Here is a 26,731-nt window from a genome sequence, read left to right as displayed (position 1 = left end):
AACATGATCAAAAGTTACTAAAATGAGGTGGCAAAGGTATTAGGACTTCCCCTGGCAAAGTTCAGTAGTGCTTATAAAATACTGGATAAACAAAGGTTAAAAAATACATACTTACATTTAACTTTGGGCTGATATTTAATATTATATGGTGAGAAGTCAATACAATCAACCATTACAGTAATAATATGAATAATTCTATCCACGAGCAACAAATTCTAGAGAAGAGAATATCACTGTTAGACACATTCAAGTACTGGGACAGTATTCAACAAGAGTAAGCAACATGAAAAAATGACTGTTACTCCCATATATTCTATGTAACATATGCCACAGCTTACAGTACATTTAGTGCAGCCACCCATGGCTTAACAGAGATCCATTCTGAAAAATGGGTCATTAGGCAATTTCATCTTGTGGGAACACAGGGTACTCACACAAACCTAGATGATACAGCCTACTACACACCTATATAGTCTGTTGTTCCTAAGCTACAAACATGCTATAGGTGTGTAGTTACTATACCCAACAATCACTGTGAGACTCTGTCTCAAGGGGGAAAAGAAAAAAGAACTGTTATTTTTACTTTCCTTTATTCCTCATTAAATTATGTGTTAGATATAAGATGTAGAGAAAACACACACAACAAATATCATTTCAATAATCTGCATGGAAAAACAATGGTTTCTGTGTGAAGGCCATTACCAGGATTATACACAGTAATAAATAATTGAAACAACCAAAATGTCCTTAAAATAGCAGAATTCCAGGCCAGGTGCAATGGCTCACGCCTGTAATCCTAGCCCTTTGGGAGGCCAAGGTGGATCACCTCAGGTCAAGAGCTTGAGACCAGCCTGGCCAACATGGCGAAACTCCATCTTTACTAAAAATACAAAAATCAGCTGGGCGTGGTGGTGCACACCTGTAATCCCAGCTACTCGGTGACAGAGTGAGACTCCATCTCAAAAAATAATAAAGCCTGGGTGACAGAGTGAAACTCCATCTCAAAAAATAATAAAAAATTAAAAAAATAATAGAATTCCAAGTAATGGTACAATCATACTACAGAATACTAGACAGCAGTTGAAAGAAATAATAGAGCTATATGGATTGACTTGAAATGGAGCCAAGACAGTGTTTTACGAAAAGTTACATAATTACTTCGCAATAAGGATTTCCTTGCCAAGAATACCGTATTCATATGCATATGCAAGTATCAATATACAAATGACATGTGTAAATAGAAAGAGGTCTATTCTGGAATGACACATATCAATCTGTTCCCAACAGCTGTCCTTTCCATGAGGAGGGAAGGAAAGAGAAAAGAGACTTATATTTTCGAAGACTACAAACTTTCAAAGGGATTGAATTTAAACATCTAACAGATACATATGAGAAAGTGAGGTTCAGGACAGCAAGGCCCTTGAACTGTTAATCTAGAAAAACACAAGCACAAGCAGATACACGTATAGTAAAAGATCTTCACTGTTAATGATCCCAAAACATGAACCTTAGAGCCCAAAGACACAAAACTGTTACACAAAGCATACTTGTTTTCAATATCAACTTTGCCACATATAAATAGAAGCAGTAATAAGTGATAGCTCACAAATGTTATCTCCATTTACTTGAAAAGAATCCTTTAAAAACAAACAAAAAAAGGTAGCATCAGGACAAACTCACAGAAGAGCCTTCATCTTCCAAACTGGACATTATCTTGGAAGAAAGTTCCTCACAGCACAAGTTCTCTTCTGCTGTTGCCACCAAAGCAGCACAACGAGCAAATGCTCTATATAATTCTGACCAAGTTCTAAGTAAAGTCTTCATGGTGGCCTAACAATAACAATAAAAAAAGAAGTTCTGTTAATATATACCTATGTATCGAATAGTTTCTAGAATCAATACATCTTTTAAAAACACTGCAACATTTAATGTGTCACAAAAGAGACTAATGGCCAGGCGCAGTGGCTCACGCCTGTAATCCCAGCACTTCGGGAGGCCGAGGCGGGTGGATCACCTGAGGTCAGGAGTTCGAGGCCAACATGGCAAAATCCCGTCTCTACTAAAAATACAAAACATTAGCCAGCCAAAGTGGCAGACGCCTATAATCCCAGCTACTCAGGAGGCTGAGGTAGGAGAACTGCTTGAACCTGGGAGGTGGAGGTTGCAGGGAGCCAAGATTGAACCACTATACTCCAGCCTGGGCAACAAGAGCGAAACTCTGTCTCAAAATAAAAAACAGACTAACACGAAGTCATAACCTTTCCCCTACACCCCAGAGATCTAACTGAAGAGAGGAAATAAGGCCATGATACCAAAACTTATCAAAGATCCAAAAGAACTTGTCTCGTCCTTCATCATTCTCCTAAGCTAATAATAAAGTCATAAACAAGTCTTATTTTAGAAATTATTGTGGGCTGGGCACAGTGGCTCATGCCTGTAATCCCAGCACTTTGGGAGGCCAAGGCAGGTGGACCACTTGAGGTCAGGAGTTCAAGACAAGCCTGACCAATATGGTGAAACTCCATTTCTACTAAAACTATAAAAATTAGCTGGGCGCGGTGGTATGGTCCTGTAGTCCCAGCTACTTGGGAGGCTGAGACAGGAGAATTGCTTGAACCCAGGAGGCAGAGGTTGCAGTAAGCTGAGATTGCACCACTGTACTCCAAGCCTGGATGACAGTGCGAGACTGTGTCTCAAAAAAAAAAAAAGAAAAAAGAAAAAGAAATCATTGTGGAAGCTGATTATAAAGGATGAAGTAATATTTTCAGAAAAGTACAAATCCCTTAGAAATCAATACTTTACAATGCCTTACCACTGGAAATCTCTGTTCTGAAAAAATATGGTTTACTGGTAAAGTCAATGCACCATAGATGGCACTAAAATTGTGTTCTAAGGCATCACCTTGATTTACTTCATTGGTCTAAAACAAGAAAAATAATGAAGTTAGACAAATCACCATCTTAATTCTAATCCTAAGTAGTAACATAACTTATTTATAAGAAGTGGGCAAAACTGTGTCCCTCAATGATGAGATTCAAAATATGTTTAACTCCTAACCCCTGGAACCTACGAATGTAGTCTTATTTGGAAATGAAGTCTTTGCAGATGTTCAGAAGGAGTCCTACTGGATTAGGGTCAGCCCCAATCCAATGAACAGTCTTTTCTGGAAGAGGAAAATTTGGATAGGCACAGAGAACAATACCACAGGAAGATGGAGGCATAGTCAAGTGATGCAGCTACAACTCAAGGAAGGTCAAGGATTGCCAGCAACCAGCAGAAGCTGAGAGGCATGAAGAGATTCTGCCTCGGAGCTCCAGGAGAAACCAATCCTACCAATTCCTTGATTTTGGATAGCTGGTCTCTAGAACTAAGGGAGAATAAATCCCTGTTGTTTTAAGTCATCAAGTGGCTGTAATCTGTTAATAGCAACCTGGGGAAATTATGTACTATACGTTCTAAAAGAGATTCCCAGAGCCAATTCCAAAGTCTTCTATTATACATACACAGCATTCCAGCAAAAACTAATACAATAAAAAGGGCCTCTGTGATCGTTCTAACAGTGGGAAGCTATTTAAGAACGTAGGCCGGGCGCGGTGGCTCATGCCTGTAATCCCAGCACTTTGGGAGGCTGAGGTGGGAGGATCACGAGGTCAGGAGAGCAAAACCATCCTGGTGAACATGGTGAAATCCCATCTCTACTAAAAATTCAAAAAAAAAAAAGAAAAAAGAAAAAAATTAGCCGGGCATAGTGGCGGGCGCCTGTAATCCCAGCTACTCAGGAGGCTGAGGCAGGCGGTAGAATGGCGTGAACCCCATTCTCCGCTCCCAGGAGGCGGAGCTCACAGTGAGCTGAGATCGTGCCACTGCACTCCAGCCTGGGCGACCGAGACTTCATCACAAAACAAAAACAAACAAACAAACAAAAACCAAAAAGAATGTAAATGACTTTTCTTCCAGAAGAATACTGTGCTGGTTTGAGTAGCCAAAATAAGGGCTAGGTAACTATAATATAAGAAGCTGGGCACAGTGGCTCACGCCTGTAATCCCAGCACTTTGGAAGGCTGAGGCTGAGGTCAGGAGTTTGAGATCAGCCTGACCGATACAGGGAAACTCCATCTCGACTAAAAATATGAAAATTAACTGGGCGTGGTGGCGCGCACCTGTAGTCCCACCTACTCGGGAGGCTGAAACAGGATAATCGCTTCAACCCACGAGGCAGAGGTTGCAGTGAGCCAAGATCGTGCCACTGCACTCTAGCCTGGGTGACAGAGTGAGATTCCGACTCAACAACAACAACAACAAAATTCCTTCAAGTTATTTCATTTTTGAGTTACAGCACTATTAGCCCAGAGAATGCATATTCCCACTTAATGATTGACAAAGAGGCTGACAAATCATAAACAGAACGTGCTGCACAGCCTGTCACTATTCCCAGTTCGGTTAAATACGTAAACGTAAGGATTTAAGTATTTAAATACACAGATTATTCAACTCTCAATAGATTCCTGACTTAAGGAAATACTATATGGCTTTGAGGTAATCACCAACGTGGCTTAACTGGGGGAATACACAGCCTAGTCAAGATAACCACTGTTATTCCGTTAATAAAACTACTGAAAGAACCCAAGATACAAGATTTTACATCTATGTGAGCCTTCTAGGTTTATAATCACTACTAAAGAAAATGAAGCTGATTAGTCCCCATTAAGTTATAGTTTCTTTACCAGTGAGGCAGAAATGCAATAAAATAAAAAATACAAACTTTGCAAATTCCACCAGAAAAAATATTTATGATCTTTTATTCAAATTCAAACTTACTATTCATTTCCCCAATTGCACAAATAAAAAAGGTGTATTATCTAAAATATGTAGATTTATTTCATACCTGATTAATCAATTCAGTTAATGGGGTGACTATAACACTCCACATTTTCCAGAGATGCTCCTTGTTTTCCAACTGCTTTGCATTTTGATTGATAACATTTAAAACTGAGTCACTGAAAGCTAGTGGTGAAGTTGGACCAGAAAGAACACAGCCTACAAGTGATTCCAAACTGAGAAAGAACCTGAAGAAAAAATTATAAACAATGCATCAACTTTCTGGCAGGAATATATTAATTTAATGTTAACAAAATTCTAAAATAACAAAAAGTTAATGAATTGTCTTTTTTAAAAAAAAAAGTCTTAAAGAAACTTAGGAAATAGTACATAAATAATCTCATTCATTACATAACCTTTCCAAGACAAAGTTTCAAGTTAAAGTACGAACTTACCTTTCATCTGATACACCACATTCCAAGAGATTGTTGAAAATTAATTGAATTAAGAACAAAGCTGGAGTTCCCTGAAGGAGAAAATGAAGCCAATATTCTCAGTTACAAAGAATAGAACACTTGTTTTTTATAATCGGTTATTTAAGAAATAAAATTGTTTTAGCATGACAAATTTAACTTTTGGCATTACTTAAGGTATGACAACCATGTTAATAAAATTATTTCCATTAACTACACACAAAAATCAAGCTCTTGGCCAGGCGTGGTGGCTCACGCCTGTAAACCCAGCACTTTGGGAGGCCGAAGCGGGTGGATCACGAGGTCAGGAGATCGAGACCATCCTGGCTAACACGGTGAAACCCCGTCTCTACTAAAAATACAAAAAATTAGCCAGGCAGGGTGGCACGCACCTGTAGTCCCAGCTACTTGGGAGGCTGAGGCAGGAGAATGGCATGAGCCCGGGAGGTGGAGGTTGCAGTGAGCCGAGATCACGCCACTGCACTCCAGATTGGGCAACAGCCTGACTCCATCTCAAAAAAAAAAAAAAAAAAAAAAAATCAAACTCTTCAAGTCTAATCATAGCTGTTTCCTCTACACAGAAAATCAAGGAATGATGAGATTCAGATATAAAAAGAGCATCAATCTAAAATTTACTGGAATCCCAATGCCTACGTCCTAGAAATATTAAGTGCATTTTACATTAGCTTCCAATATTTGTGGCAGTAACCAACACTATTATCGTATATAAACAAATAGGAAACTTTCCTTTTGGAGCCATTTATTTAATCCAGGAAAATAGTTTCTTCATTCACATAGCAGCATATTTAATTCTTTACATTAACTATCAGTTTTTCCTTTAATTTGGTCAATATACTTCAAATCCAATACTCTCAGAATTTTACATAAGGTTATCCTTTTTTTAAAAAAAGAAAAAAGGGAAATATGGCTGGGTGCAGTGGCTCACACCTGTAATCCCAGCATTTGTAAGAGCAAGGCGGGGGAATCACCTGAGGTTAGGAGTTCAAGACCAGCCTGACCAACATGCAGAAACCCCGTCTCTACTAAAAATACAAAATTAGCCAGGCGTGGTGGCACGTGCCTGTAATACCAGCTACTCGGGAGGTTGAGGCAGGAGAATAGTTTGAACCTGGGAGGCGGAGGTTGCAGTGAGCGGAGATGGTGCCATTGCACTACAGCCTGGGCAACAAGAGTGAAACTCTGTCTCAAAAATAAATTAAATAAATAAAATAAAAAATAAAAAAAGGAAGTATAAATGTTTTTCGCCAATCTTCATCATATTACATTTAAGATACTTGCATTAAGAATATCCATATTAGCAACCTGATATGCTGGTGAACCTAATACTTTCTGAGGAAGTCCTTTAATTGTAATTTCCATGAGGACCTATGAGAGATAAAAGGTTTTACAGTAAATTAGCCGTAAAAATATTATCTAATAAAAATCTGAGTGTTAACTATATCTCTAACAATTACAAGTAATGTTCATTCATTAACGTAAATATAATCTCATTAGTTAAAAAAGATCAAATACATTCATTCGCTAACATGAATATATCTGCATCCGTTTTAAAAGTTCAAACACAGAAATATAAAAAGCAGGTAAAGTCTTTAATCTCCAGGGATAATCAATACTTTCAGTTCAGAGTCTATTTTCCTAGACCTTCTAAATTTCTGTATATGTAAGTACACAGAAAAACACACAACTTCTTGGGCAGTCGGTTATATACACACATTCCTTTAAACTATTAAAGCCATTACAATGTAAATCACTAATGATATTAAGCTCTGCAACTAACCTTCATTTTACCTTGTTACAGAGTTTTTGCATCAATATAGAAAAATACTGCTATATGAGTGCCCATTATTTAGTCAACCATTTTTCTATTAAGGTACCTTGAGACTATTTCTATATTTTTTTATACTAATAGAAATTCTGCAATTAATTATACTGGTACCCAAAGCAAATATTCAAACACTGCTAACTAATAGTTGGGTCCAAGATTGCTAAATCAAACTGACTGAGCCTACCAAATTGCTCTCCAAAAATACTACCACACTAGTTTTTTTCTTTTTTGAGACAAGGTCTCACTGTTCTCCACGCTGGATTGCAGAGGCACGATCTTGGCTCACTGCAGCCTCAAACTCGTGGCCTCAAGTGATTCTCCCACCTCTGCTTCCAGAAGAGCTGGGACTACAGGCATGTCACCACGCCTGGCTAATTTTTGCAGTTTGCCCAACTTGACCTCCCAAAGTGCTGGGATTACAGGTGTGAGCCACCATGCCCAGCGGTAATATACTGTTATGAACACGCACTACATAACTTAAATGTTATAAAAGAGTTACGTCAGTGAAAATACACTTTCACATACTGTCATCTGAAACAGATTAATAATAATAGACAGTATTAGTTTGTTCCTGGCCCATAGTACTTTGCATGTATCAACTCATTTAGTCTTTAACTACTGCTACATTCCCTCTTTACATATGGGGTTAGGCAAAGCCAAGGGAATAGATAAATTGCACAAATTTACCCAGCTAATAAATAGTTAGGCTGGTATTCAACCTAGTCTGCTCCAGAGCCCTTGCGACTAACCACTATGCTATACTGCCACAGAACAAGTAACTGTCAAAGTACATAAAGTAAACAAAATCAGAATTTTAGGGTATTGTTTGTTCCATCAGAGCTTATTCTGAGATGCTCATATCATCAAAATCATATCCAATTCACTTTTCTTCCTGTACTACACGGGTTAAAAAAAAATGTGTTTTAATATCAAAGTCATTCTCTTGGTTAAAAACAGTTAATTTAGAACAAAGTACCAGCTAACTATTAGTGGTTTTCAGCAATCTTGTCGTAAAATTAAAGGACATCTGAGTTTCTTCAGTTCAAGTTTCCTGTCCTTTACCCTAGTTTTTCTCTGTACGGCAGGTATTTTTTTTCTTATCACATTGAAGACTTTTGTGGCTGTTGTTATAGTCACTTTACTAAAAAGGGTTCGAATGACTCTGTAGTTAATAGAATGGCACCTACTGCAACAGGACTAAACTGCTGATGAATGCTTGATATAAAAAATGTCTTCCCAAACTATCTTCGATATAAAATTTAACTTCAGAAAATGGTTTTTAAAGTCCAACATATGGGTATTATACTTACCAGCGTTTTTGATACAGGAAATATTTCAGACTTTACTATGCTTTCCAAAGACTTTAATAAGAGAGTCAAAACTTCAGAACCTGGTTTCTCTTTTTTGTTACCTATCAAAAAGCAAAAAGGAGGGTGTAGTTTTTTTTGTTTTGGTTTCTTTTTGAGCTGTCTTGCTCTGTCACCCAAGCTGGGGTACAGGGGCACAATGTTGTGCCAAACTCCACCCATCTCAATTTCCCAAAGTGTTGGGATTACAGGCGTGAGTCACCACGCCCGGCCGAGAACGGTGTATTTCCTTTTTTTCTTGAAGGAGTTTCACTCTTGTTACCCAGGCTGGAGTGCAATGGCGCCACCTCCACCTCCCGGATTCAAGCGATTCTCCTGCCTCAGCCTCCTGAGTAGCTGGGGATTACAGGCATGCACCACCATGCCTGGCTAATTTCGTATTTTTAGTAGAGGCGAGGTTTCTCCATGTTGGTCAGAATGGTCTCAAACTCCTGACCTCAGGTGATCCACCCGCCTTGACCTCCCAAAGTGTTGGGATTACGGGCATAAGCCACCGCACCCGGCTAGAAGGGTGTATTTCCAAGCATGTAATTTTAGAGATGACTATACAGAAAGCTGTAAAAATTTGTTTTTTTCTAAATCAACAATAGTAAGTACAGTTGACCCTTGAACAACAAGGGTTTGGACGGCATGAGTCCACTCATATTCAGATTTTCTTCCATCCCGGAAACAGCAAGTTCCACCCCTCCTCTTCCCTCATTAGTGTACTCAACGTAAAGACAAGGATATAACCTGGTTCCACTTAATGACTGTGTCTTCTCTTATGATTTTCCTAATATTCTTTTCTCTAATTTACTATATTGCTAATGAACACAGAACACAGCATATAATGCACATAACATATAAATATGTGTTCATCAGCTATTTATGTTATCAGCAAGGCTTCCAACCAATAATAGGTTATCAGTAGTTAAGTTCTCGGGGAGTCAAAAGTTATATGTAGACTTTCAACCATATGGTGGGTCAGCACATCTAACCCCAGTGTTGTTCAAGCATTAACTATAAATTAAAGCCTGGAAGCTATGGTAATACAAGAAATACTTTTAAAATACATTTTATATACTGCCAAATAATTCACTGGATGCTATAAAAATCATCTGATCACCACCTGTTTCAAAAAAAAAATCATTTGATCAGTGTTAATAGTGCTTACCTGATTCAGTAACTGACTTTACCAAGCTAATTAGCTCCTTCCAGATAGCACTGACAACCACATCTGTCAAACAAAATAAACTTGAGTATTTTAAATGAAGTACATATGACTATTGTACTATGACTAACATTCTCCCTTTACTTCCTTACACTAAACAAATAAATTGAACAATATTTAATTTTCCTCATGATATTCAGCCCTGTAGTAAGTTTATAAAACACTATCACTTCGTTTTTGTTCGTAGAAACTAAATATGTTTATTTTTTGAGATAGGGTCTCGCTCTGTCCAGGCTGGAGTACAGCGGCACAATCATAGCTCACTGTCATCTCAACAACCTGGGCTCAAGCAGTCTTCCCACATCAGTCTTCCAAGTAGCTAGGACTGTAGGTACACACCACTACCCCCATCTAATTATTACTATTATTATTTTTTTCTTTTTTGTAAAGACAGCATTCTCACTACATTTCCCAGGCTGGTCTGACTCAAGCGAACCTCCCACCTTAGCCTCCCAAAGTGCTAGGGTTACAGGCATGAGCTACCATGTCCAGCCATAAATGTGTTCCTTAAAACAACTATAACATGTTAACACTGAATTGTATAACTAAGGGTAACTGCTTTATCTTTTTTTATTATCTTTCTTTTCTGAACTGAATGCCCACTACTTTTGAGGCAAAGATTGTTCACAGAGATTCAGAAGGATATCTAACAACCAACAGAAAAAAAATTATGTGATTCATTGTGATTCTTTTCCCAACCAGTTCCAACAGCAAACAATTTTTGAAATTTCCTTTCCTCATTATTTGATAGGCCATATAACACAGGAGTTTAGGTACAGATACTAAAGCCATAGAGCCTGACACAGTATTACCACTTATAAGTGACTCTGCACAACTTATGTATTTCCTGTATTACCCAATTTCCTCATTTGTAAAATGAACTAACATGGAACGTTACTGCCAAAATTAAATGAATATATGTAAAGTTCTCGCACAATCTGGCCAGTAGGTGGCACCATATAAATATTTTCTATTTTATCTTATTTTTTTATTTTTTAATACTGAGTCTTGCTCTATCACCCAGGCTGGAGTGCAGTGGCACAATCTTGGCTCACTGCAACCTCCACCTCCTGGGCTCAAGCAATTCTCATGCCTCCGCCTCCCGAGCAGCTGGGCCTACAGGTATCTGCCAACACGCCCACCTAGTTTTTGTGTGTTTTGTAGAGACAGGGTTTTGTCATGTTGCCCAGGCTGGTCTCAAACAACTGAGCTCAAGTGATCCACTCACCTTGGCCTCCCAAAGTGCTGGGATTACAGGTGTGAGGTACTGTGACTGGCCTATTTTTTCTTTTTAAACACACATTTGAGCAAATAATAAATCAAATTATCTTACCGGAGGCATCTTTTCCAACTGCAACAAAGCTATCATGAACAGCAGTGATAAGTGTATTTGCATGTTTGGAAAAAAAAGAAGGGCTGCTGATTAAGGGATGTTCCAGTGGCTCTGAAAGGGGGAGAATAAAAGATAATTATGTAAAACAACAGATTTACGAAATACATTTCTCACTATAAAACTTTAAAACGTCTATTAAGTAGGTGTGTTTTCTATAAAAAAAGATTCATATTTATTTCATACACAACTATAAAACATTTTGGCTGTGAAAAAATAACACCTCTCCTCACCCCAATGCAATAAGTCCTGGACTGTTTTAGTAATTAAAACTATTCTTAAAATATTTAAATACCTAAGCTCAGCACAAGTTTATTTTGCTTAGCAAAACTCAAGGCTTCTGGACCCAACAAGAAATGAAGCAACATTTCAAGTCCCAAAAGTTGAATGGAAGGGATTGTGGCCATTCCACCTAAATTCGAACTCAGGTTCATTCGGGGGGTTCCCGGGGCTCCATATGGGGAGGAAGCACCTTTAAGAAAAAAAAGAAAGGGTAAGTCATACAAGCTCATTTTATATTAGCTACCCAAATGCATATATTTCATTTCAATGAAACTTTTAAACAGAGTTTAAATGTCTCAGGCATTAATCCATACCTTGAAATATTAATATGCAGGTATTCTGTAACAGAAATTTTTAAGACTCAGATGGTAAATATAAAATAATACATATGAAATAACTGTCTTTCAATGATATACATAAAGAGACACTATAACTGCTAAGATTTTGATACAGAGTCTCATTGTACTGCCAAGGCTGCAGTGCAGTGGTATAATCATAGTTCACTAAAATCTCAAACTCCTGGGCTCAAGCAATTCTCCCATCAGCATTCCAAGTAGCCGTAACTATAGATGGATGGATGTCACTGTGCTCTGCTAATTTTTTAATTTTTTGTAGAGACAGGGTCTCACCATGTAGCACAGGCAGTATCGAACTCCTGGCGTCAAGTGATCCTCCCGCCTCAGCCTTCCCAAGTGCTGAGATTATAGGTGCGTGCCACTGCACCTGGCTGAAGTGTTGTTTTTGTTCTGAGACTGAGTCTCGCTCTGTTGCCCAGACTGGAGTGCAGTGGCATGACCTCGGCTCACTGCAACCTCCGCCTTCCAGGGTTCAAGCGATTCTCCTGCCACAGCCTCCCATGTACCTGGGCTTACAGGTGCCCACCACCATGCCCGGCTAATTTTTGTATTTTTGGTAGAGACGGGGTTTCACCGTGTTGGCCAGGCTGGTCTCAAACGCCTGACCTCAAGTGATCTGCTGGTCTCGGCCTCCCAAAGTGCTAGGGTTACAGGCATGAGTCACCTCACCCAGCCAATGTGTTGTTTTTAATAGCGCTAAGATTCTGGTTCTAAAACCAACAGACTTTCATGTTAATTGCTCTGAGGCTTTTTTTGTAATGTACCTCATATAATGTACTGAAAATACATCTGTCTTTTCTAACCACAACTACGTGCTTACAACAGTACTCAGTAACATAAAAACAAAACAAAACAAAAAAAACAGGAAGACATAATGGATTTTTTGGTAACGAATCTAAAAATTATGAAGTGCTTCATTTCATATGAAAAACACTGAGTAAAACCTCTCAAAGCTTGTTTTATTTTCCTACTTCAAAACTATGGTTCTAGGTCAACAAAGCCTGATTAAAAAAGCAAAAACCAACAATATCTACCTCTTACCTTTGTGTACAGGAGTCATAGGATTTAAACCTGGAGATGTAGCTACATGACACGAATTGCCTTGAGGTGAGGCATTAGAATCAATGCTTATTGTACTTTGAATCAGAGGCACACAAACCTATGGCGTAAAAGAGAAAACATCGATCTATAAACTATACATCTGTCACAGTTTCTAAAAGCCTCACATAATATAAATTTCATTAAATGGAGCCTTAATATATTCCATTTTACAGATTGTTTCCATGCACAAACAGGCTAAAAAATGAAATTTGGAAAAAATATGAACATTTTATTACAATTGTATTTGCCCTAAATGTGTGTTACCTAAATTTGTTTATATACATAAACATCTGAATTGTATACATTATTGATAGACTAATTTAAACTTTTTAAAACTCTGGAACATCATCCTAGTACCAGTCACCTGTAGTTACCAAATAAATTATTCCAATTAATGTATTGGACAAATGCAAATAATTAGCCTATTGGACCCTTAAAATGGTAGAATTTGGAAAATTCATTATGATCCAAATTACATTATTGACAATACCCATCTTCAATTACTTCATGTTATATAAAATTTAAAACTCTTAATATATTAAAAAATTAAGAACTGAATAAAAATGGCTTAAGTCCTCCTTTCCAAGAATGCATTCCCTGCTATGCAGCTATTTACATAAAACATAAGGACTATAGATGCATAAGTAAAATATACTCCCAAAATCCAAAATAAGTGAAGAAATGAGAAAGATGTTAGCAGAGCTGCTCCTTTTAACTGTAAAAAAAATTCAAAAACCAGGCCAGGTGCCATGGCTCACGCCTGTAATCCCAGCATTTTGGGAGCCGAGGCAGGTGGACCACAAAGTCAGGAGATCGAGACCATCCTGGCTAACACAATAAAACCCTGTCTCTACTAAAAATACAAAGAATTAGCCGGGTGTGGTGGTGGGTGCCTGTAGTCCCAGCTATTCTGGAGGCTGAGGCAGCAGAATGGCGTGAACCCGGGAGGTGGAGCTTGCAGTGAGCCGAGATTGCGTCACTGCACTCCAGCCTGGGTGACAGAGCAAGACTCCATCTCAAAAAAAAAAAAAAAAAAAAATCCAAAAACCAAGGATGGAAATAATTGCAAAAAACCCAAAAGGTTTAGGTAAGATTAAACTTTATGTCTAAATACTAGTAAGGATATGCAAATCCTGAAGAATTCATAAAATCACTGCGTAACAATTAAAAAGAACCTACAAATAGGATTAAATCACTGGTTATCACTATGCAGCCTAGAAAACAGAGGAACAAAAAATAACTACCCAGTGTAGCACTTGATTTCTCTCTCTCTCTTTTTTTTTTTTTTTTGAGATGGAGTCTCACTCCGTTGCCTGGGCTGGAGTGCAGTGGCATGATCTTAGCTCACTGCAACCTCCAACTCCTGGGTTCAAGCAATTCTCCTCAGCCTCCCGAGTAGCTGAGACTTCAGGTACATGCCACCATACCCAGCTAATTTTTTGTATTTTAGTAGACATGGGGTTTCAACATGTTACCCAGGCTGGTCTCGAACTCCTGAGCTCAGGCAATCCACCGGCCACTGCCTCCCAAAGTGCTAGGATTACAGGTGTGAGCCACCATGCCCGGCTGATTTCTATTTCACTGATGCTGGTTTTCTTCTCAATTATATTCCAAATCCTCTAGGGAAAAAAAGCCTCTTTTTAAAATCATAATGCTTGAAGAGTAAGAATGAGTATTTGATTACTTGCTGATTTAAAAACATTTCAGGGCCAGGCGCGATGGCTCATGCCTGTAAGCCAGCACTTGGGGAGGCTGGGGCAGGCGGATCATTTGAGGCCAGGAGTGTGAGACCAGCCTGGCCTCCATGGTGAAACCCTGTCTATACTAAAAATACAAAAAATCAGCCAGGTGTAGTCGTGTGCCTGTAGTCCCAGCTACTCGGGAGGCTGATGCAGGAGAATCACTTGAACCCAGGAGATGGAGATTGCAGTGAGCCGAGATCGTGCCACTGCACTCCAGCCTGGGCAACAGAACAAGACTCTGTCTCAAAATAAATAAATAAATAAATAATAAATAAAAACATTTCAGGTAAAGAGGCTCCATTCAAGCAATTGAACAACATCCCTGTGGGAAATGAATTTAAGTTCTCTGCCAGTCAAGTGGAAGATCTTTTATATGTTCTAGTCTGCTAACAAATAGCAAAAATAACACTAAAAGAGTACATTGGTAAGAACTTAAGAACACATTAACAAAAACATAAAGTGCTATAGTCAACACTTGTAATGTTACCTGTTCAAAATTAGCAGGAAGATGAGGTCCAAGTCTCATCAGTAAATACCACCAGACTTCTAGTTTTGTTAATGCTAGAGTTTCTGTTCTCACGTGGATTGAACTCAAAGGCTGCATTAACAACTTGAGTCTTTTTGCACTACATAGTATATCTTAAAAGAAAATAAGCACACAGGTAAAGAGACGTCCAAGCTAAAGATTAACTCCAACATTAGCTATGCAACAGTCTTTTATCACAGCAAGAGAACAGATTTTAAAATACTTTTTAAAAAAATAAATCCCCAGGATGTCCTTGCTCTACCCAAAACTTGCATTTTCATAAACTGTAGTACCACTGAACCAAAGACACTAAATAAGGCAAAAATGTATTTTAAAACAAATAAGTAGTATTTATTAGATACTGTGTGCCAGGGGCAATTTCCCACCAGGAAATACTTTAGGTTGGTTACAAATGAGGGGATGCTACTGACATCTTATGGGTAGAGTACTAGGGACACTACTAAACTTCAACACACAGGACAGTCCTGAAAAACAAATCATCCAGCATAAAATGCCAAAACTTTGAGAAATACTGTCCTAGCTGCTTTAGCATTCTCATTATCCCCATTTGACAAAGAAACGGAAGCATGTTTACATTATGTCAAAAAAGGCTATCATTTTAAAAATCAATTATTAATATATTTCATCAAAAATCATTACTACTGGGGCCACTGATTGAATACATTTTTGAAATCTAAACAGATTCAGATTCAGGACTGCCCTATCTTAACAATAATCATATTGTTAAAATTCAGCATAGAAATTAAATCCAATCTTCAGACAAAACATTTATGCCAAATGAGTAAGACTGGGGATATGAAAAATTAAGACATAGTCTGTGCTAAAATAACTTGTCGAAAAGACCTTAAAAGGGTTGGGCATGGTGGCTCACGCCTATAATCCTAGCACTTTGGGAGGATGAGGAGGGCAGGTCACTTGAGGTCAGGAGTTTGAAACCAGCCTGGCCAACATGGTGAAATCCTGTCTCTACTAAAATTACACAAAGGTTAGATGGGTGTTGCATTGGGCGCCTGTAATACCAGCTACTCAGGAGGCTAAGGCAGGAGAATCGCTTGAACCCAGGAGGCAGAGGTTGCAGTAAGCTGAGATCGTGACACTGCACTCCAGGCTGGGCAACAGAGTGAGACTCCGTCCCGAATAAACAAACAAACAAACAAACAGACTTGGAAAGGACTCAGTCAGGCCATGTATTTGGTAGAATGGCACTCAACAATGTCTGTTACAACTACTCTGCCATTTAGCTATTTCAATTAACAGTTCTATAAGAAAATAAAGGCAGATCACTGTATGAACAAGTTATCCAGTCCAAGACACTTACTTTTTGGGGGCCCCTATTCTTTTCGTTCGTTCATTTATTCATTCATTCAGAGACGGAGTTTCACTCTTGTTGCCCAGCCTGGAGTGCAATGGCGCCATCTCGGCTCACTGCAGCCTCCTCCTCTAGGGTTCAAGCGATTCTCCTGCCTCAGCCTCCCAAGTAGCTGGGATTACAGGCATGTGCCACCATGTCCGGCCAATTTTGTATTTTTAGTAGAGACGGGGTTTCTCCATGTTGGTCAGGCTGCTCTCTAATTTGAGAACTCAGGTGATCCGCCCACCTCTCAAAGTGCTGGGATTACAGGCGTGAGCCACCACGCCTGGCCTCTATTCTATTTATGAGAAGAGCTCCATAATAATATCTCTACAATAGCAGAGATTAATTACCATGCAATAAACCAATCTCCTTTAATTACAAAATCTGATTTTACACAGGACAGTGATGGATGCCCAGTTTTTGACTACTTTTTCTAGTCGGCCATTGAGCCATTCTACCCAGTAAAATTTAAGTGGATATGTATATAAGATTTTTAGAAGGTTATTTCTAGGTATAGGTGACTCAGCTGTGAAGAAGTCTTTCCTGTTCTACCTTCCCTCCTTCCTGTCTGCAACTAAGACAAATCGAAGATGGCAGAGCAAAAGCAGTCATCTGATTCCTTGATGACTTCCTGGATCCACAGTATTAGTCGTGGATTCCCTAGCTCTGAACTTATTTTTAACTTACCCTCTTTAAACTACTCTTATTTTATGCTTTAACTTAATTCCGAAAAACTGTAGTCCCAAACATTACTTCTGGGTTTACAGTTAGACCCAAATACATGCCAGCTCATAAACATAAAAATAAGCTACAATTTCAATTAAAAATTATAGTAGACTGAGCACAGTGGCTCACACCTGCAATCCTAACACTTTGGAAGGCTGAGGTAGGTAGATCACTTGAGTCCAGGAGTTTGAGAGTAGCCTGAGCAACATGGTCAAATCCCGCCTCTACAAAAGATACAAAAACTAGCCAGACATGGTGGCACACACCTGTAGTCCCAGCTACCTCAGGGGCTGAGGTGGATCACTAGAGCCCAGGAGGTCAAGGCTGCAGTCAGCCATGATCATGCCACTGCACTCCAGCCTGGGTGAAGGGTAAGACCCTAAGAGAGAAAAAAGAAAAAAAAAAAAAAAACCTATACCCCCAAAATGTATGTACCAGTATTTTAAATAAAAGTAATTAAAGGGCTAGGAGCAGTGGCTCTTGCCTGTAATCCCAGCACTTTGGGAGACTGAAGCAGGCGGATCACAAGGTAAGGAGATGAAGACCATCCTGGCTAACACGTGAAATCCTGTCTCTATTAAAAATACAAAAAATTAGCCAGGCATGGTGGCGGGCGCCTGTAGTCCCAGATACTTGGGAGGCTGAGGCAGGAGAATGGCCTGAACCCGGGAGGCGGAGCTTGCAGTGAGCTGAGATTGCATCACTGCACTCCAGCCTGGGCGACAGAGCGAGACTCCGACTCTGTCTCAACAACAAAAAATGTAATTACAGTTAATGCAAATAATCACAATACAAAACATATTAAAAGGAGGAAAAAATGAGATAAATAATGGTCTTTGGCAGGAAAAATACAGGATAACAAGTCCACATTACTTAGCAGTTCTTGTAAACGCACAGTATTAATTAAAACTAAGATTAACTACCACCTAGTTAAGTACTCATACTAACCCAGTTTTGGGCTAAATATTCTTTCTTGTGAATATATTATCATAAAACTCCACTGGACAATAAGAAGGTAAGGTTAAAAGTAGTAAATCAAAAAGAATGACTTCCAAATATCAATATTCAACCACTATTAGGTACTCTTTTAGAAATCCTGAAAGAAATAAGGCCATCAATCACTGATATTTTTATTCCATGGAAATCACAACTGTTTCCTATCATCTACTGGTTATGTGACCTCTGGAAAATTACTCAATCTCTCTAAAATAGTGATTAATAATTACATCTCAGGTCTATTGTGATGATTAAATAAAATATACATAAAGCACTCAATTCAGAGCTAACATGTAAGAAAGTCACAAATAGGCTGGGTGCGGTGGCTCACACCTGTAATCCCAGCATTTGGGAGGCCAAGGCGGGTGGATCACTTGAGTTCAGGAGTTCGAGACCAGCCTGGCCAACATAGTGAAACCCTGTCTCTACTAAAAATACAAATATTAGCTGGGTATGGTGGTAGGCATCTGTAATCCCAGCTACTCGGGAGGCTGAGGCAGGAGAATCGCTTGAACCTGGGAGGCGTGGGTTGCAGGGAGCCAAGATCCCACCACTGCACTCCAGCCTGGGCAAGAGTGACACTCTGTCTCGATAAGATAAGATAAGATAAGATAAGATAAGATAAGATAAGATGGGATAAGATAAGATAGGATAGGATAACATAACATAAAATATAAAAAATAAAATAAAATAAATAAAGGAAGCCACAAACAGTTATTTTCCACTTTGTTCAGTTTTTGAAATACTGTAAAACAGATTTTATATTTGTGATTTTCGATGCCTAGTATGTGAATTCTATTTTCAGTACAAATTTATTACTGTTCCCTTAAAATGAAAATAATTCAGTAGTAGCTTAATTTCAACTTAAAATCCAAAAAAACAGAAAAATTTCATTTGTCTTGCTTTAAGCAAAATGAATTCATAGAAAATCAAAATTGTTAAAATATTACCTGGATTCAAAGCAAAATTATCTATTAAACTCTTCCAAGCAATAAAAGCTATTTTTTTAATCATGGGTGCTCCACTACGAAATCCAAGTTCTTCTAGTTGCAACAGAGAATTGATGAAACTCCCACTTCGATGCAAGGTCTAAAAAAGGGAAAAATCATTAAGAAGTTATTTATCTGCATGAAACAGAATAATTGCTATCATTCCTTTATTCATTCACTTAATAGATGCTCTTAGGACTTCATAATCTAATGGGGAGACAAAAGATAAATTATTCACAAACATAAAGAGATGTGTTAAATGTTAGATATGTTAAAAGTCTTAGGAATTTAAGAAAATAAACTTTAAACACACATTCCAAACTCAAGACCAAAAAATATATAAAGTTTGAAGAAGCAGATAATGCGTAACACAGAACACTTCTAAAACATTAGAGAAAATTAGGAGAGTAGATAAATCCCAAACTTTATCAAAGCAATACCAAACAAAATATACGTTTATATTAAAGAATTAGAGAAAAAAGGTGTTGAACCCTGAAAATAATAAAAATAACCTTTCAAACAAACTGAAAGGAAAATTAAGGAAACATCTAATTTCATGGCTGTAAAAGAAACATTTTTAAAAAACAGTAGTATCTGCTAATCAAAAATAGTAAAAGTGAGATAAAAATCAAGAAAACTGAATAAGGTTTCTTTTTTCTGAGAGGGAGTCTCACTCTGTCGCCCAGGCTACAGTGCAGTGGTGCTATTTCGGCTCACTGCAGTCTCCTGGGTTCAAGTGATTCTCCTGTCTCAGCCTCCCAAGTAGCTGGGATTACTGGCTAATACTACCACGCCCAGCCAATTTTTGTTTTGTTTTGTTTGCAATGGGAGTCTGGCTCTGTTACCCAGGCTGGAGTGCAATGGCTGGATCTCAGCTCACTGCAACCTCTGCCTCCTAGGTTTAAGTGATTCTCCTGCCTCAGCCTCCCAAGTAGCTGGGATTACAGGTGCATGCCACCATGCCTAGCTAATTATTGTATTTTTAGTTGAGGCAGGGTTTCACCATGCTGGCCAGGCTGGTCTCGATCTCTGGAACTCAGGGTGATCCGTCCACCTCGGCTTCCCAAAGTGCTGGGATTACAGGAGTGAGCCACCAGGACCAGTCTAATTTTTATATTTTTAGTAGAGATAAGGTTTTGCCATGCTGGCCAGGCTGGTATCTAACTCCTGACCTCAAATGACCCACCTGCCTCAGCCTCCCAAAGTGCTGGGATTACAGACGTGAGCCACCACAGCCAGCAGAAAACCGGATAGCTTCTGAATTACTTCCAAATATTATGTAAGATTTAAATGAGAAAACTATTAAACCAAAAGAAAAATATGAGCTCAGGAGGAAAAAAAAAATAGGCCAGGCACGGTGGCTCACACCTGTAATCCTAGCACTTTGGGAGGTCAAGGCAGGTGGATCACCTAAGGTCGGGAGTTTGAGACCAGTCTGGCCAATATGGAGAAATCCCTTTTCTACTAAAAACACAAAAATCAGCCAGGCGTGGTGGCACATGCCTGTAATCCCAGCTACTCCGCAGGCTAAGACAGGAGAATCACTTGAACCCAGGAGGCCGAGGTTGCAGTGAGCTGAGATCATGCTTGCACTCCAGCCTGGGCAACAAGCGTGAAACTCTGTCTCAAAAAGAAGAAAAAAACGAAAATAAAGTACAAAATGGAAAAATGACAAGTAATGCATCACAAATAAAAAATTACATAAACACTAATGCTCCTAACAGGCTATAAACCACATATAATCTTAACACACTATAAACCAGTAACAAAAAAAAAAAAATGGAAGGCAGGGCGCGGTGGCTCACACCTGTAATCCCAGCACTTTGGGAGGCCGAGACGGGCGGATCATGAGGTCAGGAGATCGAGACCATCCTGGCTAACACGGTGAAACCCCGTCTCTACTAAAAATACAAAAAATTAGCTGGGCGTGGCAGGTGCCTATAGTCCCAGCAACTCGGGAGGCTGAGGCAGGCAAACGGCGTGAACCCAGGAGGCGGAGCTTGCAGTGAGCCGAGATCACGCCACTGCACTCCAGCCGGGGCGACAGAGCGAGACTCTGTCTCAAAAAAAATAAAATAAAATAAAATAAAAAATAAAATAAAATAAAAAATGGATTAGAAAACAAAAAACATACAAGTTAGCTACAAGAGCTAAAGGAAATACTTCGTAACAGATCTAGCCCAAGAAGTTAGACACAAGATGAAAACTACAAAGCACTGCTGAAAGAAACTAAAGACCTAGGCCTGGCACAGTGGCTGACTCCTGTAATTCCAGCACTCTGGGAGGCCAAGGCGGGTGGACTGCTTTAGGTCATGAGTTTGAGACCAGCCTGGCCAACGTGGTAAAATCCCGTCTCTACTAAAAATACAAAAACGAGTCAGGCATGGTGGCAGGCGCCTATAATCCCAGCTACTCGGGAGGCCAAGGCAGGAGAATCACTTGAACCCAGGAGGCTGAGGTTACAGTGAGCCAAGACTGCGCCACAGCACTATAGCCAGAAAGACTCTGTCTCAAAAAAAAAAAAAAAGCCTAAACAAATGGAAAGACATCTGCTCATTGGTAGAAAGACTTAACATCAATGAAATGCTAACTACTCAAGGCATTATACGCAGATTCATCACAATCCCTACCATGATTTCAACTGTCTTTTTCACAGATAAAGAAGTCTATCGTCAAATTAACACAGAATTGCAAAGAGCCTCAAAAAGCCAAAACAGCCAGCGTGGTGGCTCACACGAGTAATCCCAACACTTTGGGAGGCCAAGGCGGGCAGATTACAAGGTCAGGAGTTCGAGACCAGCCTGGCCGATATGGTGAAACACCATCTCTACTAAAAATACAAAACTTCAGCCAGGCGTGGTGGTGTGCAACTGCAGTCCCAGCTACTCAGGAGGCTGAGGCAGGAAAATCACTTGAACCCAGGAGGCGGAGGTTGCAGTGAGCTGAGATCACGCCACTGCACTCCAGTCTGGGCTACAGGGAGAGTCTCCAGCTCAAAAAAAAAAAAAAATTTTTTTTAAATTAAAAAGCCAAAACAATCCTGAAAAATAAGAAAACCAGACAACTCATACTGACTGACTTCCAAACGTAGTATAAAGCTACAGTAATTAATACATACGGTAACTGCATAAGGACAGCCATACACACTAACAGCACAGAATACTGAGCTTGGATATAAATCTTTGCACCTGTGTTCAACTATTTTCAAAAGGCCACCAAAGGCCAGGTGCGGTGGCGCATGCCTGTAATCCCAGCACTTTGGGAGGTCGAGGTGGGTGGATCTCTTGAGCTCAGGAGTTCGAGACCAGCCTGGCCAATGTGGTAAAACCCCATCTCTAATAAAAATACAAAAAAGAAAAAAAATTAGCCGAGCAAGGTGGTGGGCACCTGTAATCCCAGCTACCTGGGAGACTGAGGCAGAATTGCTTGAACCCAGGAGGCAGAGGTTGCACTGAGCCGAGATCATGCCACTGCACTGCAGCCTTGGCAACAGAGTAAGACTGTCTCAAAAAACAAAAAAAAAAAGGGGGTACCAAAAGGATTTAATAAAAACAACCTTTTCAATAAATGGTACTGAGGAATCTGAACATCTACACGCAAAAGGATGAACCTGGACTCTCACCTTACACCATATCCAAATATTCACTCAAAATGGTTCAAAGATCTATATTCAAGATCTAAAACTGGAAAATTCTTACAAGAACGCATTGGGAAACAAAAATGACATTGGATTTTGCAACAATTTCATGAATATGAAGTCAAGTACGAGCAATAACAAAAAATATACATAATATGCCAAAATTAAAAACTGTGCAATGGATATTACCAAGAAAGCAAAAGAGAACCTATAGAATGGAAACAAATATTTGCAAATCACATAACTGATACGGGATGAATATCAAAAACATATAAAGAACTACAACTCAACAAAAATTCAAACCTACTCAAAAATGGACCAAGGACTTAGACATTTCTCCACAGACAATTAAAACAGCCAAGAACCAAGTGAAAAGATGTTCAACATCACTAGTAATCAGAGAAATGCAAATCTATACCAAATCAATCCCACTTCACATTCACTAGAATGGCTATCAAAAACAAAAAGGAAAATAAAAAGTGTTGGTGAGGATGTTAAGAAAGTGGAACCCTAGTGCATTACGGGTGGGAATGTAAAATGGTGCAGCTGCTACAGAAGAGTTTGGTGCTGGCTGGTCCAAGTGGCTCATGCCTGTAATCCAGCAATTTTGGAGGCTGAGGCGAGCGGATCACTTGAGTTGGAAACCAGCCTGAGCAGCATGGCAAAATCCCATCTCTACAAAAAATATGGAAAAAAAAAAATTCAGCTGGGCAGGGTGGTAGTCCCAAGTAATCGGGAGGCTGAGGTGGGAGGATGGTTTGAGCCTGGGAGACAGGTTGAAGTGAGTGAGGTTGTGCCACTGCACTCCAGCCTGGGTGACAGACAGAGCCAGACCTTGTCTCAAAAAAAGAAAGAGTTTGAGGCTTTCTCAAAAAGTTCAACATAGAATTACTACATAACCCAGCAATTCCACTCTTAAATATATACCCAAAAAACTGAAAGCGGTAACTCTGACAGATTTGTACACTGGTGTTTACAGCAACATTATTCACAATAGCCAAAAGGTAGAAACAACCTAAATGTCTCTCAACAGATACACAAAATGTGTTATATACAATCACTCAGCCATAAGAATGCAACTTTAATATATGTTATGACATGGATAAATCTTAAAAACTTTATGCTGCCAGGCACGGTGGCACATGCCTGTAATCCCAGCACTTTGGGAGGCCGAGGTGGGCAGATCACAAGGTCAGGAGATCAAGATCATCCTTCCTGTCTCTACTAAAAACACAAAAATTTGCCGGGCATAGAGGCACATGCCTGTAGTCCCAGCTACTCAGGAGGCTGAGGCAGGAAAATTGCTTGAACCCACGAGGCAGAGGTTGCAGTGAGCTGAGATCACACCATTGCACTCCAGCCTGGGCAACAAGAGTGAAACTCTGTCTCAAAAAAAATAAAAAAACTTTATGCTTAGTGAAATAAGCCAGACACAGAGGAGCAAATATGTTATAATTTCACTTTTATGAAGTACCTAGAATAAGCAAATTCGTAGAGACTGAAAGTAGAACAAAAGGGTGATGTCTGGGTGGGGGAGGAGGGCAGAGGGAGTTTACTGCTTAATCGGTACATTTTTTGTTGGGGATGATGCACAAGTTTTGGGTATAGATAGTGGTGATGCTTACAACATTATGAATAGATTTAATGCCATTGAATTCTTCATTTACAAATGGTTAGAACACAATAAAAGCAGCACACCCCCTACCACCTAAAACCTGCTTAATCATTGAACATACAGTTGATTCTCGCTCATTATTTATAGTAGTTATGGTTTTCTATTATATAAAATAGCCTGGAAACTAAATTAGCAAATACTGAGCAATCACTCCCATGGGAAATACACAGTTAGGTTTCTTTGAGTCTATGGACACACTTTTGTCAGCTGTTCAATATATAACCTGTTTAACATCTATCTATTAGAAGATATTTTACATTACTGAATCACTAACATCAAATTCACAGCCAGTAGCTCTATAAATCGTGCCTGAACAAAGTTTATTTTCATCATTGGGTATATCACAGCCTTCCTTTGCTTAGGAACACAAACTAGACAGCATCTGGACCCAGGCTTTGGGTCCCAAATTTAACCAGTAAACCACCAGGAAAAGCACAGAAAAGTGAAAAATGTGGCATTACAGGAATTATAAAAAGGACACCTGTTTAAGGTATGAGAACTAAAACAAAAAGGCAGAGCGTAACTTTGCTTGACCTCAGCTGGAAACACGCACATTGTGACTCCAATTCTTTGCCACCCTGGGTGTCTACAAATGATGGCAAAAGCAATGCAAGTACTGATTTCAGATTTACAAATGAATTTTAGTAAGCATGAAATAATGAGCATCAGCTGTACAAAGGAAATAATGAGCATCAAGTGTACAAAGAAAGGTAAGAAAAGAAAGAGTCCAGCATGTAAAAATTGTGGACTGTTCATTAACTGGGCACTTACCCTTCCAAGTAGTTTGACAAACAAAGGCCATAATTTTAACACGTAAGTCTCATTTTTACTCATAAATAGCTTCTGGAGTTCTGAGATTAATTTCTGCAAACAAAAGCAATTAATTTACCAAACAGACTCTTTGAAAAAAAAAAATCCAATATCAAAGTCTAGGAATAATTTTCAAAAACTGATTCAACCAGTTTTCTCCATGATAAAAATATTACCCCACCCAAGGCCAGGTGCGGTGGGTCAAGCCTGTAATCCCAGCACTTTGGGAGGCCAAGGCAGGCAGATCACCTGAAGTCAGGAGTTCAAGACCAGCCTGGCCAATACAGTGAAACCCCATCTCTACTAAAAATACAAAAATTAGCTGGGTGTGGTGGCAGGCGCCTGTAATTCCTACTACTCGGGAGGCTAAGGCATGAGAATTGCTTGAACCCAGGAGGCGGAGGGTGCAGAAAGCAGAGAACGTGCCACTGCACTCCAGCCTGGGTGACAGAGAGAGACTGTCTCAAAAAAAAAAAAAAAAAAAAATTACCCCTCCCAAAAAACTCCACAAGAAAAGCTGAAGCATAGAGCAAATGTGAAGGAGTTTTTACAGTAAATGCTCTAATACAAACACCCAGATTCTATCATTAACACTTTACTATGTTGGTCTTATCACCTATCTGGCCATCCTACCATCCATCAATCCAACTTTTTTCCTAACAATATACTTTACCCTAAAAATGTCAGCATGCATATCATTAACTAGTTTAAATGGCACTGTATTAATATTTTCACACTAATAATGAAAAAATACATTAATAGCTTCATAATCAACAGACACGTGAAATAATTTTTAGCTCAAATTTATATAAAGAATTTCAATATGCTTTGTTGCAAGCTTGATAAATGGGTTACAAAAGGGATTTTATGGTCAGGCACGGTGGCTCACGCCTGTAATCTCAGCACTTTGGGAGGCTGAGGCAGGCAGATCACAAGGTCAAAAGTTCGAGACCAGCCTGGCCAATATGGTGAAACCCCATCTCTACTAAAAATACAAATATCAGTCGGGCATGGTGGCAGGTGCCTATAATCCCAGCTACTCCTGCTGAGGCAGGAGAATCACCTGAACCCAAGAGGTGGAGACTACAGTGAGCTGAGACCGCGTCACTGCACTCCAGCCTGGGCAACAATCGCAAAACTGTCTCAAAAAAAAAAAAAAAAAATTTATATGTATATATATGTTACTAAAAAATGAATTCATCAGAATAAAGCTATTTATGAAGACACTCAAGTTACTTTGTCATACTGAACATTACCAAGAAGTCTTCTGCATTTTAAGCAAGTAAAAGCCCAGGTTTTAGGGGCTGGGTGTGGTGGCTCACGCCTGTCATCCCAAAACTTTGGGAGACTAAAGTGGGAGGACTGCTTGAGCCCAGGAGTTCAAGATCTGCTTGGTTAATATAGTGAGACCT

General features: G+C 39.3%; 1 protein-coding gene across 7 annotated transcripts in view; it reads right to left on the bottom strand.

Annotated features, from left to right (window-relative positions):
* Positions 1-26,731, bottom strand: part of RIF1 (replication timing regulatory factor 1) — a 70,208-nt gene that overhangs the window by 31,587 nt on the left and 11,890 nt on the right. For 5 of the 7 annotated variants that reach the window (XR_635416.4, XM_009182215.4, XM_003907471.5 and 2 more), the window contains 14 exons: positions 25,281-25,373; positions 19,159-19,297; positions 15,073-15,224; positions 12,784-12,901; positions 11,400-11,576; positions 11,048-11,158; positions 9,658-9,720; positions 8,448-8,548; positions 6,591-6,677; positions 5,274-5,344; positions 4,886-5,066; positions 2,813-2,920; positions 1,681-1,830; positions 116-215 (listed from right to left, as the gene is read on the bottom strand). Coding sequence is in view for 6 of the 7 variants with exons in the window: in XM_009182215.4 (XP_009180479.2) it covers positions 116-215; positions 1,681-1,830; positions 2,813-2,920; positions 4,886-5,066; positions 5,274-5,344; positions 6,591-6,677; positions 8,448-8,548; positions 9,658-9,720; positions 11,048-11,158; positions 11,400-11,576; positions 12,784-12,901; positions 15,073-15,224; positions 19,159-19,297; positions 25,281-25,373 (1,651 nt within the window). In the remaining variant the exon portion in view is untranslated. The remainder of the gene's footprint in view (positions 1-115; positions 216-1,680; positions 1,831-2,812; positions 2,921-4,885; positions 5,067-5,273; positions 5,345-6,590; positions 6,678-8,447; positions 8,549-9,657; positions 9,721-11,047; positions 11,159-11,399; positions 11,577-12,783; positions 12,902-15,072; positions 15,225-19,158; positions 19,298-25,280; positions 25,374-26,731) is intronic. The other 2 variants (XM_009182216.4, XM_021923592.2) reach the window with 2 other exon arrangements.

Source organism: Papio anubis, chromosome 10 (assembly GCF_008728515.1).
Source record: "Papio anubis isolate 15944 chromosome 10, Panubis1.0, whole genome shotgun sequence".
Classification (NCBI taxonomy): Eukaryota; Metazoa; Chordata; class Mammalia; order Primates; family Cercopithecidae; genus Papio; species Papio anubis.
Note: the sequence above shows the minus strand (reverse complement) of the source record. Positions and strands in the feature narration are given on the sequence as shown.